The sequence below is a fragment of the Meriones unguiculatus genome, chromosome 7, assembly GCF_030254825.1.
Source record: "Meriones unguiculatus strain TT.TT164.6M chromosome 7, Bangor_MerUng_6.1, whole genome shotgun sequence".
Classification (NCBI taxonomy): domain Eukaryota; kingdom Metazoa; phylum Chordata; class Mammalia; order Rodentia; family Muridae; genus Meriones; species Meriones unguiculatus.
In genome coordinates, this window is record NC_083355.1 from 1,501,375 (window position 1) to 1,514,018 (window position 12,644).

Sequence of the window (12,644 nt, forward strand, 5' to 3'; positions counted from 1 at the left end):
TCCATGGTTCCCCCTTCAAGAGTATGGTCCCGTACAAGGGAGGGCCTAAAGACACGTGCCACCTGCACCTAGGACCCACACTTTCATCCTGGTGGGACAGAGGCACAACGCTCGTGCCCTTCTGGCTTTCAGCAGGTAAACGGCAGCAGCCACAGACAGGTGGCTGGGAAGGGCTTCCCTGCGCCACCCCGCCTAGTCATCAAAATGTGTATCTTCCAACCTTACCCAGGTATTATTTTATTCTACATTATGACTCTGCAACTAAACTGGAAATATTCCTCTACTCACTAAATGGATACATTTTTGTTCCAATCAGTATCTAGTCTGTCTAACTTCTTTTGATGGGGAAAGAAGCTTTTTTTTTTAATGAAAATTAAAAAATACTGATTCTTTTTAGTTTTTTTTTTTAAAGATTTATTTATTATGTATACAGTGTTCTGTCTGCATGTACACCTGCTCACCAGAAAACGGCATCCAATCTCATTATAGATGGTTGTGAGCCACCAGGTGGTTGCTGGGAAATGAACTCAGGACCTCTGGAAGAGCAGCCAGTACTCTTGACCTCTGAACCATCGCTCCAGCCCCTTAGTTTTGTTTTTAAAAACAGGGTTTCACTATGTATGTCAGGCTCGCCTTAACCTCACAACAATCCTTGCCTCACTCTTGTGGGTACTATTACAGTCATACACTATCACACCTGAATGCTGATTAAAAAAAAAAAAAAGAACCTGCCAAAACCTTCCACACACACTCAGATACTACACAAAGTGCTAGGTACCAGGTACAAAGCTTCCTGAGGGCTTTACCACTGCTTCAGTGCCAAATGCAGGTATCATGACTGCCACCTCTGTCGTGGGGTCTCACCTGGTGCACTCTGGGCAAACCGCGCCTCCTGGATGACGGCAAGTTTGGGCTGTGAGGCGCCAGGCTCAGGCTCCAAGGGGGCTGGGGAGCCTTCCCTCGACAGGCTCTCGGGGGTCTGGGCGCCACTGGAGTGAGCAGACAGCACTCCTGCATGGTTGGGAGAAGCTGGGGCACTCCTGGGCCACAAAAGAAGACAGCAGGTTTTCACAGTGATGCCCTAAGAAGGACCTGTCCATCTAATCTCTGTAAAGGGAGCCTTCTGTCTCCTGCCAACTGAGTGCACTTCTGTGCATCTGAACTCTATTCACATCTTCACGCACAGACTGAGCTGGAGACCCGGTGCGGCTCAAGCAGATCATGTCAGAGGTTGCTCAGTTCTTGAGAAAGCTGGCACCCTCCCTGAGCATTTCTCTGCAGCCAGTCAGCAGGAATCAGCGTGGGGTCTGAGGTTTCTAGCAAGCTCATTTCTTTTAGGTTAAAAACACTGATAATGAAGGTAAAGTGTCTGGTTTTAAAATCAGGCAAATGAGAAATCTTGAGTTTACAGAACTGAAGATCAATTTAAAGAATTATTCACATGCCAAAAGAAAGGAAAACTACCATATGACTCTGTGACCTTGCCTACTAGAGTCTAATTACACTAAGATAGGCATCAAGTTCAAGGAAACAGCAAGCAGCACTGGTGGAACACAGAGCAGGAGGAAACCAACCTCTCCCCAGTTTCCCACCCACCAAGTAAGGGCATCTGTCCACATGCTGAGGTGAAATTACTGACCGTGTGTGGTCTCTGGTTCCTGTGTCCTTACCTAGAGGAGAGCGGTCCCAGGGGGGTTCTAAAGCAAGGCACTCCCCTAGGCCGTCTCTTCCTAAAAGCCTGCTCTACCAGCTTGCTCTCGGAGGCGGGGTCTATCCTCCAGAAGGAGCCTTTGCCTGGTTCTTCCTGGGAACGTGGCACTTTGATGAAATAACGGTTCAGAGAGAGATTGTGGCGAATTGAATTCTATGAAACATAAAAAATACGCAGAATTCACTTTGCTGAGAAAGGAAGATGTACCCAAGCCTTAGTGTCCTGAAAAGCAGAAACTTAGATGCTCAACACAGACACACAGTGAGGCTGCAATGCCCTCCCTCCCTAGTGACCGGCTCTGAGTGAGGCGGCTCGGGGTTGGAGCCTTGGTGGCCACAGCTCAAGGAATGATGGGTGTGGAGGGGAACCTGGGCACGGGAAGGGTTAAGTCTCTGCCATTTCCCATTTCTACCCACTTTCAAGATAGGAAACAAGCCTGTCACTGTCACCTTGACTTCTGCCAGGTGAGGTCAAGACTAACCTGCCAACCCTTTCTGTTTGCAAACAAGCAGTTGACACAAGTCATACCTCTCAAATGCTTGTTAGTTCATGTTTTTACACATTAGCAGCTGAAAGAATCTGTCATGCCATTTAAAGGACACTAGTGTAGTGTGAAGGAGTTATTTAGGAAGTCAGCAGAGACCAGGAGTTATAAGTGCCTCCACCTTCCATTCAAGTACTCGACCTGTATTTGTAAAGTTCATCCATGTGTTTAGTTGACCTTCATCTTAAAAGACTCCAATGAGGAAACAAATAAATCAACTCTTAAGCCATCGTTCTTCTTCCAAAAGTTCAGCTTCAGGTTTTCCAAGAGTCTGAGACAGTGTCTGTTATAACCTGAACTGTGACCACACCACTGAAGTACACATGTAGGATGAAAAGTCATGAATTAACAGCTAATATCATGTTTTTAGATCTTTGAGTACATTTAAAATCAAAATTTCAAAATGGTAATAATGCAAATAAAATCTGGGGATATCCAAAAAGCCTCAATTTTCCCCCATTAATCTTCTAATAAAACTAGCCATAGCCTGAACTTCTGACTTGTCACAGGCAGCTAAGAAGTACAGCAAATATTCAGCACTACTTTACAATCAATATCAGGGACTGTTCCAGAACCAGCTAGTCACAGGCAGGAAACAAGGCCTCTGCCTGTTTTGTGGACCCAAGTTACAGCATAGGCAGTGTGAAGGGGCCTGGCTGTGTCTGACTCACTGAGATTTAGAATACTTAAATAAACCAAAATATGTGCTGCAATGTTCTGTTATCAGGTACTGCTGACAACCAACCTTTCTTCCAATTCTTGAAAACCAAAGGGGGGCTGTTCTTGGTGCCCATCAAACACAGAAGGCAAGCCTTCACCAGCTGCATTCAGACCTTTCAGGTTTGGAGGAGAGGCAGAGTCAAAGGCTGTATGTTAAGAGAAGCAACCCAAACAAAGATGACACAGGGTCAACATCCCTAGTTCAAAACTCTGAGGAAACATGATGCTCCAAGCAGAAAATCCCCACTTCCCCTCATGTGCCAAAATGCCACCAACCATGAGCACACTAGAAAAATTACAGTTACCTTCAGACTATGCATACCAAAAAAATATATCAATGAACAGCATGTTTAAGTTGGTTTTTCCCCATGATAACTTGCTATAGAGAGGCAGATATTTTGAAGTCTGAATCATTCTAAAATCTAACAATAGGTAAAAACTAGTCAATTCAGAAAATACCTTCTGAAAAAAGGGAGTCCTTGTAGCTCCTGTGGTTAGGCTGCTGCCTTTACTGAAGACTCCGATCCCTTACTTAGAGCACAAAGCCAGCCCCACAGCCTCCACTAGCACAAGGGAACAACGTAGTTTGCATGTTATTAGCATAGTGGGATAGCAGACTCAGGGACATAGGCTTTCTATCACTGTAATCCACAAGCCAGGGGCTGTACTTAACTCTCAACTACCACCCATGTGCTTGGGAGCATGCCGGGACCAGGGAACGGCTACTCTCAGTCCTGGATAGTAACAGCATCCACCTACTTGGGGCCTCCTTCCTAAGCACTCCCTTCCAGAAAACCTGCACACAGCATGAGGTCAAATTCACAGACGGTCACCTGTATTCTCAGCCAAGACTCTACCAACAGGAGAACGTGACAAGAGACTTAGTTCAGACACAAGCAGAAAAGCACCCATTTTACATGCAGTTTTAGGCCTCCAATCTGCTCTTACAAGTATAAAGATTTTAATTGCTAGGTCTAGGTAACCTATAAATAAGTGTAATCTTTCTTTTTCTTTTCTTTATTTTTTGAGACAGGGTTTCTCTGTGTAGCCTTGGCTGTCCTGGATTCACTTTGTAGACCAGGCTGGCCTCAAATTCACAGAGATACACCTGCCTCTGGGTCCCTGGTGCTGGGATCACAGGTGTGCACTACTGAGCATGGCTTTGAATGAAATCTCAAGAGTAATTCAAAGACAAAGAATGCTGCAGTTCTTCAAAGCTAAATATGAAGAACATCTAAAACAAGTGAGCCCAGCTGAGCCTTAAATGTACACGGCCATTGCAGGTAGCACCGAGCCCTAGCTCCACGGCTCAGTGCATTCTTACCTAATGGGAACCCCAAACTAGCTCTGGTCCCTTCACAGGATGACAGCCCAACCTTTCCTACTTTTTGTGGGTACAGCAAACATCCCATTCTGTGCTGGACAGAATTATAAAAAATCACTTTGGAAGCAGGCATGGAAGTAAATTTATAACCCAAATTATTTTACTGAGAAGGCTGAGACAGGAGCATCACAAGTTTTGAGGCAACACAAGGAGCCTTGACAGGCAGGGGATGAGAAGGGGAGGCACTGCTGCTGTGACATAAGATATAAACTTAAGAAAGAAATATTCCAGGGCTGGAGAGATGGTTCAGCAGTTAAGAGCACCAACTGCTCCTCCAGAGGACCCAGGTTCAATTCCCAGAACCCACATGGAGGCTCACAACTGTCTTTAACTCCAAGATCTGACAACTACAGACCTCAGCAGGCAAAACACCAAGACACATTAAATAAATAAATAAATAAATAAATAAATGTTTTAAAAAAGAAAAGAAAGATTCTATCTTTCTATACAATCACCCAAACTGTCCCCATTTTATGCTAAAATTTCTTCTGTAAGTTAACAAAAACTCTGTTCAATACAAAGACCCTGTGACACCCTGAAAGTCAGACTGAGAAGCAGTCCTGTGGATGCACAGTGCTTGAGATGGGGAGGGGAACACTCCCATTCTCCAAACACATGACCAGAGATCAGGACTCAAGAAGAAACCCACCTCTGTGCCTGTGTGTGCAGGCCAGAGAACCATTTTGAGGTTTATTCCTTAGGAGCCAAACACGTTGGTATTTTTTAATATAAGGTTTCTAACAGGCCAAGCCAGCCAGGCTGTCTGGCCAGAGAGTCCAAGGGAGATGCCTGTATTCTCCCCAGCACCTTAGGTTTTTACATGGGCTCTGACAATGGAACTCTGGTCCTCCTGCATAAGTTGCTGTTGATATTTTTAACCAACTGATCTATTTCTCCAGCCCTGGAAATCCAACTTTCTTAAATGAGCTGTTCTGTTGGGAAGCCTTTCTCCCCTGACCCAAAGGAAAGTCAGAATAAGGCCTGACATACAGAGATTTTAAATAATAGCTTTTGGAAAGGTAGCTGAGGACTCACTGCAGTTCAAGACCAAATGAATGTCAATATTACAAAGCCAAGAACAGGAGCAAGTTAAAAGTGCCAGGTATGGTGGCACACACCTTTAATCCCAGCACTCAGAAGGCAGAGGGGCAGATGAGTCTGGGTTCGAGGCCATCCTATTCTACAGAGTGAGTTCCAGGACAGACAGGACTACAAGAGAGACCCTGTCTGGGTTGGGAACAGCATGCCCATGAGTTAAAACAGATCTGGAGTAGGCAATCCCTTCCCACTAAATTATCTGGAACCAGGAAGAATGAAAGATTCCTGGAGCAGCCACACTCAGGGAGAAATGTAGTCATCTTTATGAACCTTGATCTGTACAGAGAAGAACACATCTGAGTAAGAACAAGAGTTCACAGCAATTCAACAGGGAAGACTGCTCTCACAGTCACACTACACTTCCCTGCCCCAAGCGGTTGTGAAGTCACTCCAGCCACCAGCAAGAATCAGTGCTGAGGGACATGTCCCAGGTACGTGTCCTATAGCTCAAGCTGGCCTTGTCCTTCCAGTCTCTTTAGCAAGAAAACACTGTGATCACAGGATCCTTCTAGGCAATATATAACAGAAACACAAAGAGACAACCAGCCATGCTGGAGTCTGACTTAAGCTTTCGGAACTACCTCGTCCTAGGCGGGCAGTGGTGGTGCACGCCTTAATCCTAGCACTCAGGAGGCAGAGGCAGGCAGAGCTCTGTGGGTTCCAGAACAGCCTGGTCTACTGAGCCAGTCCAGCACAGCCAGGGAAACACGGAGAAACCCTGTCTCAAAAAACCGAAACTACCTCGACCCAAAGCCCCTGGGAACTGGTTTTCAAATTATCAGAATTTTGAATACCAAAAATCAAAAACCGCTTGTGCTTAAGGGTTCTTCTATGCTCACACTGACTATATTCCCTGGTATCTCATGGGACAGAGTGGATAAAGTCAATGTTCTTCGAGGCTTTTGAAAATTATCGTAGTGTTCAGTCTGTGGGAGCAGAAAAGCTCTGGGCAACTGGCCTACAAAGGAGTGACATCTCAAGCCCACAGCCTATTCTTAGATTAGAAAAACTGTCATTTTTTAAATTAAATTATTAAATTTAATGGAATTTAGTATGTGCTACGTTAAGGCCCTCGACACAGAGGAGAACACGGCAATGTTCTCCAAATCCAGTGGCTTCCTCCAAAAGCACAGGAGGGAGGGCAGGAAAGAAGGGGGTCTTACCTTCTACCTTCTGTGATTAAAGGCCCTATAAAACTCAAGAGCAAGAATTTAGTTTCAACACGTTTATGTACCAGCAGGTAAAAAGGGTTTTATAGAGCCGGGCACGGTAGTAGTAACACGTTTAGTCAGCACTGAGGCATAGGCAGACAGATCTCTGTGAATTCAAGGCCAGCTTGACTGTTCAAGAGCAGAATTTCTTTTAAGTTTATTTATTTATTATTTATACATCATTCTGCCTGCATGTGTATCAGCACACCACATCTCACTACAGATGGTTATTAGCCACCAAGTGGTTGCTGGGAATTAAACTCAGGTCCTTTTGGAAGAGCAGCCAGTGCTCTTAACCTCTGAGCCATCTGTCCAGCCCCAAGGGCAGAATTTTTAAAAAGTGCCCCCCCCTCGCTTCAATAAAGAGAAAAATCATCCCCCACACATTATAATCTCAACTGGACATTTTTAAAAATGATCCTTATTCATCAACTCAAAGCCCCAAAATAATGCTGCTGTCATTCCTGGTTATTTTATAAATGAAAAAAAAAAAAATCACAGTTTTCTGTTGTTTGTTAACATTCTGTATTCCAAACTTAGCCGCCCCCAAACCACATCAATTTCCAATGTTCTCTAGCACGTCCAGTAAACGGCAGCACACGGCGGCCACCAAGAGGAAGGCTGAGGACCATGGATATGCCGCACACCTTTAATCCCTGCGCTCTCAGCTCAAGGCCAGCCTGGTCTACACAGAGTTAAGACAGCCAGAGAGCTACACAGTGAGGTCCTTTCTCAAAAACAAACAACAACAAAACAAAACAAACCACAAAACCCAACCAGACCTTCCAGGGAAAGCCAGCCTAGAGCAGCATCCCTGTCAAGAGGCTGAGGGCCACAGGACAGCTGATGGTGCAGCTCAACCTCTTTATCTTTATACACAGGCCAAGAGGAAAAACGTATTCTCAACACGTTAGGAAAACAGTTCGAACAGTATCTGTGAAATGTGAAGTTCCTGTTTCCTGAAGCAGGGGTGGACGAATATGAAAGGACAGAATGGACTTCAGTTTAAAATTATCCAACATATACAACATACAGAAATGGAAACATCCTAGGCTTTATGTATCCCAGGGAAAACCTGATCTCCCAGACAGTGAAAGCATTAGGGTCTGTTGTCTCCAGAACTGCGGCACTTTCTGTCCCGAAGAGCAGGCACTATCAAGCCTAGGGTTCTCTCAGTGATGACTCCTCCATAACAACCTCTCTAGTGTACACCCAGGCTAGAAAAGGCAGCACCGACAGCAAGCCGAAGTGAACTTACCTGCCAGCCCTTGTCTGCAGTCCTGTAGTAGGGGTAGTTTTTAGTGATGTGTGTATAGATCCCATTTAGGGTGAGTTGTTTATCAGGAGCCATTGTAATTGCTTGTACTATCAACTGTGCATAGGAGTAAGGTGGCTTTGAGTCATCCTGGATTAAAAACAAAAACAAAAACCCTAAGATTCAAGAATACTTTAGGTGTTCTTTTTATTATAAAAGTGATAAGATTGGAAAAACCTGAGAAAAGAAAATGGAAAAACTGTAGAACAGCATAGAAAGATTAAAAATCACATACAGAACCAGAACCGGTCAGCACTCCTTCAATCCCAGCACTCAGAAACAGAAGGAGAAGCAGGCAGCTAGCTCTGAGTTCGAGGCCAGCCTGGTCTATGCAGTAAGTTCTAGAACAGCCAGGGCTACAGATAAAAACCTGTCTCAAAACACAAACAAACAAATGGCCAAAAAATAAAACTGAGCAAAGCCACTGGACTTTAGGAGTCCAGAGCAGTATATGCCAAGAAGCGTCCTGTGACACAGAGAAGAACTGGCACGTCCAGGTGGGATACGGGGCTGACGGGATCTTCCCACACACCAGAGGGCACAAGAGCACTTGCAGCACAACTGTCCAAATACCCTCTACTGTCAGCGCTCTCCATGTGTGGGTACGCCTATGAAAGAGCCGAACACAGAATCACTGCTCACTCAGCTTCCAGTTTTTCTACATATCAAAATCCCACATGCACATTATGAGCCTCTGAAAATAGAGTTCCTTGTTCCTACATGAACTTCTGGAAAATGTGTACCAGCACTGTGAAACAGCAAAGCAATATAAACTAAAAGAGGCACTGTGCAATAGAGTATATTTAAATAATAGCACTTACTCAAAGCTCTTCAGCACAGGCCTGGGTTTGATCACCAACACTGCAAGAATGTATATTGTTCATATACATTTATTGTTCATATATTTTTATTTACTTAGTGTGTGGGTGTTTTACCTGAATGTATATCTATACACCAGGTGCAGGTAGTGCCATGTAGGACAAAAAAGAGAGTCGGATCCCCTCAGAACGGTAGTTAGTGTGTTAGGCTCCATCTGGGTGCTGAGATTTAAGCCCAGGTCCTTTGAAGAGCAGCTAGCTAGTATTCTTAACTGCTAAGTCATGTATCCAGACTCTTCCCCAACCCTGCCTTTTCTTTTTAAAATTTACAGTTTTAAAACAAACCATTATTGTGCTGCTAAGTGAGTTTACGACCAGCCTGCAGAATAAGATCTTCTCTCAAAAAACACCTCAAGAATAAGAACTCCATCTTGGGACATGAGGGTGGGACTGAAGGAGAGGAGGAAGGGGGCTGGGTTCAGGAGGTAAAGAGATTAAATTAATTAATTAAAAGAGCAGAGCTCCCTAGAGATGCACTCAGGGGTAAGGGTAGTATCAGAGGCATAAAGGACGGAGCCGGCAAAAGATGAAACCGCTTTGCTCTGTCCTGTAAGCTGATGGCACAGTGATGTTTCTCAATTCTCCAAATGGAAAACCTTAACCAGCCAACCGATGCCAGCATCCAGAAGATGCCCACAGCCCACCTGACACGGGAAACATTTTGCTATCTCCTGGGCCACAAAAGGCTCTGCCTAAGCACCCACAGCAGGACACTCCGAGGTTCTAGGAAAAGAACAGGAGTAACAAGTACCTGAGTCCAGGAAGCGGCCGAGCAGCTGTCCTTGCACCACGTGCCTGACTTAGAGGTTGGAGCCCCCACCCCTGCTCAGGCAGCCAGTGAACTTCCTAGGGCACCTTTCTTACTGATTCTAAGCATGTCTGCATTTGTTCTGGGAGTCAATTCTCCTCTTCCACTATTTGGATCCCAGGAACCAGACTCAGAGCGTCAGGCTTGTAACAGCACCTCTATGTTCTAAGTTACTTTGATGGCCTTAAAAATGCTGTTTTTGTGTTTTTTAGAAACAAAGTCTCTATATACCTCCAATGGCCTGAAACTTGCTATGTAAACTAGGATGGCCTGGAACTCAAGAGATCCTCCTGTCTCTTTTCCCATACGCTGAAACTAAAACGGTGTGCCTCCAGGGCAGAGGGAAACTAAAGCGGTGTGCCTCCAGGGCAGAGGGACTAAAGCGGTGTGTCTCCAGGGCAGAGGGACTAAAGCGGTGTGCCTCCAGGGCAGAGGAACTAAAGCGGTGTGCCTCCAGGGCAGAGGCAGGCTACACAAAGAACATCTGTCTCAAGAACAACAAAAATGACGGTGTATGCCACCCAAATGGGCATAATACTGTCTGTTGGGTTTTTAGTTTTTAAATGACTCAACATAGAAAATGTTCAGAATACACAGGGGTAAAACGAATTTTGCAAAGTAAACGTGAGTATAGCCAGCAGCTGCTGCAAGGCCCTCAGTCTACCACTCCTGCCTCCCAGAGAACACATTTCCACCGTGATGTTTCAATCCAGCACTTAAGAATGGCTCTGTGTGCACAAGATACACTGTAAAAGACAGACAGAGGGAACAGTGTGCAGCTGCTCTTCTTCTTACTCGGCGCTACAACCAGACTTCTGCGTCACTAACAGCTTCATCGGATCAGCTCTCAGCACTATGCCTACATAGCCCAGTGGTCCTCACCTATGTACTGAATGATTTTCAAATGAACTGCGAGCCCTGATACTTATGGTGCACTCAGAGCAGCACCAGGTCAAACACACAGACGCCTGCTACACTCACATGAGGTGCTGGTTAGCTTTATCCACTTGAGAAAGGTAAGCTCAACAGGGACGTGGAAGCCTCAGCTGAAGAAGGGCCACTATCATAGCGGCCTGTGGGCACTGATGATGGTGCATTTTCTTATTAATTATTGGTGTGAAAGGGACCACCCCACAGTGAGCAGTGCTACCCTGGGCAGTCATTTTGCACTGTCTAAGCAGGTAAGCATCGTTCCTCTCCAGCGTTTCTGCCTTAGTTCCAGCTGCTGGGTTACTGCCCTGACCTTCCTCAGTCGTGAACTTTATATGGAAATGAAAGACAAACAAACCCTTTCCTCCCGCAAGTTGCTTTCGGTCAGTGTCTTATCCTAGCAACAGTGAACTTAACCAAAACAGCATGGTATTCCCAAAAAGACTTGTGACCAGTGTCTACCTAATGTCCCCCAGATCCAGGCACAAGACAATAAAACATTTACCTTTGGGCTGTCTCCACCCGAAGCTTCCTTTTCATTTTCTGGCTGTGAATTGTCAGCCATTAAACTGAGGTCAGATGGTATCACACGGCCCATTTTGTACCCTGAAGACCCTGCTCCCCGGGGACTAGATGGGCAGGAGTTTGCAGCACTGTGAAAGAGGGAAAGAGTCTACTTTAAGACAATAGAATATTGTTCTTCAATTAAGATCAGAGATTAGGGGGAAAAACATTTCTTTGTTAAGGATTTATTTATTATTTTATGTACTTTTCCTGCGTGTGTGGCATGTGTGGGTCTAAATACGGTGTTGGATCTCCTGAAGCCGGAATGGCATTTTTCTAGTGACAGCACTTCATTCTGTACTGCAGGCTGGTACTGGGATTGTGTGTGCTGTGTGTGCTATGTGTCTGGCTAGTCTTGACCTTTTTCAAGGTCAAGAATAAACCGGGAGCAGCGGTGCACACCTGTAATCCCAACACTCAGGCAGATCTCTGTGAATTTGAGGCCAGCCTGGTCTACAGAGCAAGCCCAGACTCAGAGAAATCCTATCTACAAAAAAAACAACCAACCAACCAACCAAACAAACAAACAAATTGAGACTAGTAAGCACTATTTTCTAAAGGGAAAAATGTACTCCTAGGAATTCTTTGTGGCATTTGAGATTGCTTCAGCAGCAAATGTGTCAGGAAATGCAACTACCAAGACGAACTGTAGGAAGGCAGTGTTTCATTCATTTTACCGGAAAAAGTAAGCCATCACAGCAAACATGAACTAGAAGATTAAAAACAAATTAATTTTTAATCTTCTATGCACTGGTGTTCTGCCTGCATGTATGTCTGTGTGAGGGCATCAGATCTGGGGCTCGAGTTACAGACAGCTGTGAGCTGCTAGGTGGATGTTGGGACTTGAACCTCGATCCTCTGGAAAAGTGGCCAGTGGTCTTTTACTGAGCCATTTCTTCAGCTGCAAACTTAAAAAAAAAATGTTTAGAAGATTTATGTTACATATTTGAAGTATTTACGTGTGTGTGTGTGTGTGTGTGTGTGTGTGCGTGTGCGTGTGTATACACACGTGCGCGCCTGGTGACTATGAAGACCAAGAAGGGTTAGATTTCCTGGAACTAAAATTAGATGTTTGTGAGCTGGGATGTGGTGCTGGGAACTGAGTCTGGGCCCATCTGCAAGCACAGAAAGTGCTCTTGAAGGATGATCTTTGAGTACGGTGCCTAGAGACTCATTCACTCTCAGTCTGGGAGGAGATTTGGAAGAAATATAACTGTTAGCTCTTCAATGAAAACACACACTTTAAAAATGTAAACAGAAGCTGGGTGGTGGGGATGCATGCCTTTAATTTCAGCACTCAGAGGCAGAGGCAGAGGCAGGTGCATCAGAGCAAGTTCCAGAACAGCCAGGGGCTACACAGAGAAACCCTGTTTCAAAAACAAACACACAAAATAAAAAATGGAAACAAGTTGAGTGGCAGTGGCCCTTGCCTTTAATCCTAACATTTAGGAAACAGAGAAACCCTGTCTCAAAGAACCAGC

General features: G+C 45.0%; 1 protein-coding gene across 2 annotated transcripts in view; it reads right to left on the minus strand.

The window, feature by feature from the left end:
• The window catches only part of Foxk2 (forkhead box K2), a 53,212-nt gene that overhangs the window by 11,943 nt on the left and 28,625 nt on the right, over window positions 1–12,644 (minus strand). For both annotated transcript variants that reach the window (XM_060386213.1, XM_060386212.1), the window contains exons 3-6: window positions 11,105–11,252; window positions 7,927–8,073; window positions 1,671–1,864; window positions 865–1,040 (exon numbers count right to left, since the gene is read on the minus strand). In XM_060386213.1, coding sequence (XP_060242196.1) covers window positions 865–1,040; window positions 1,671–1,864; window positions 7,927–8,073; window positions 11,105–11,252 — 665 coding nt within the window. The remainder of the gene's footprint in view (window positions 1–864; window positions 1,041–1,670; window positions 1,865–7,926; window positions 8,074–11,104; window positions 11,253–12,644) is intronic.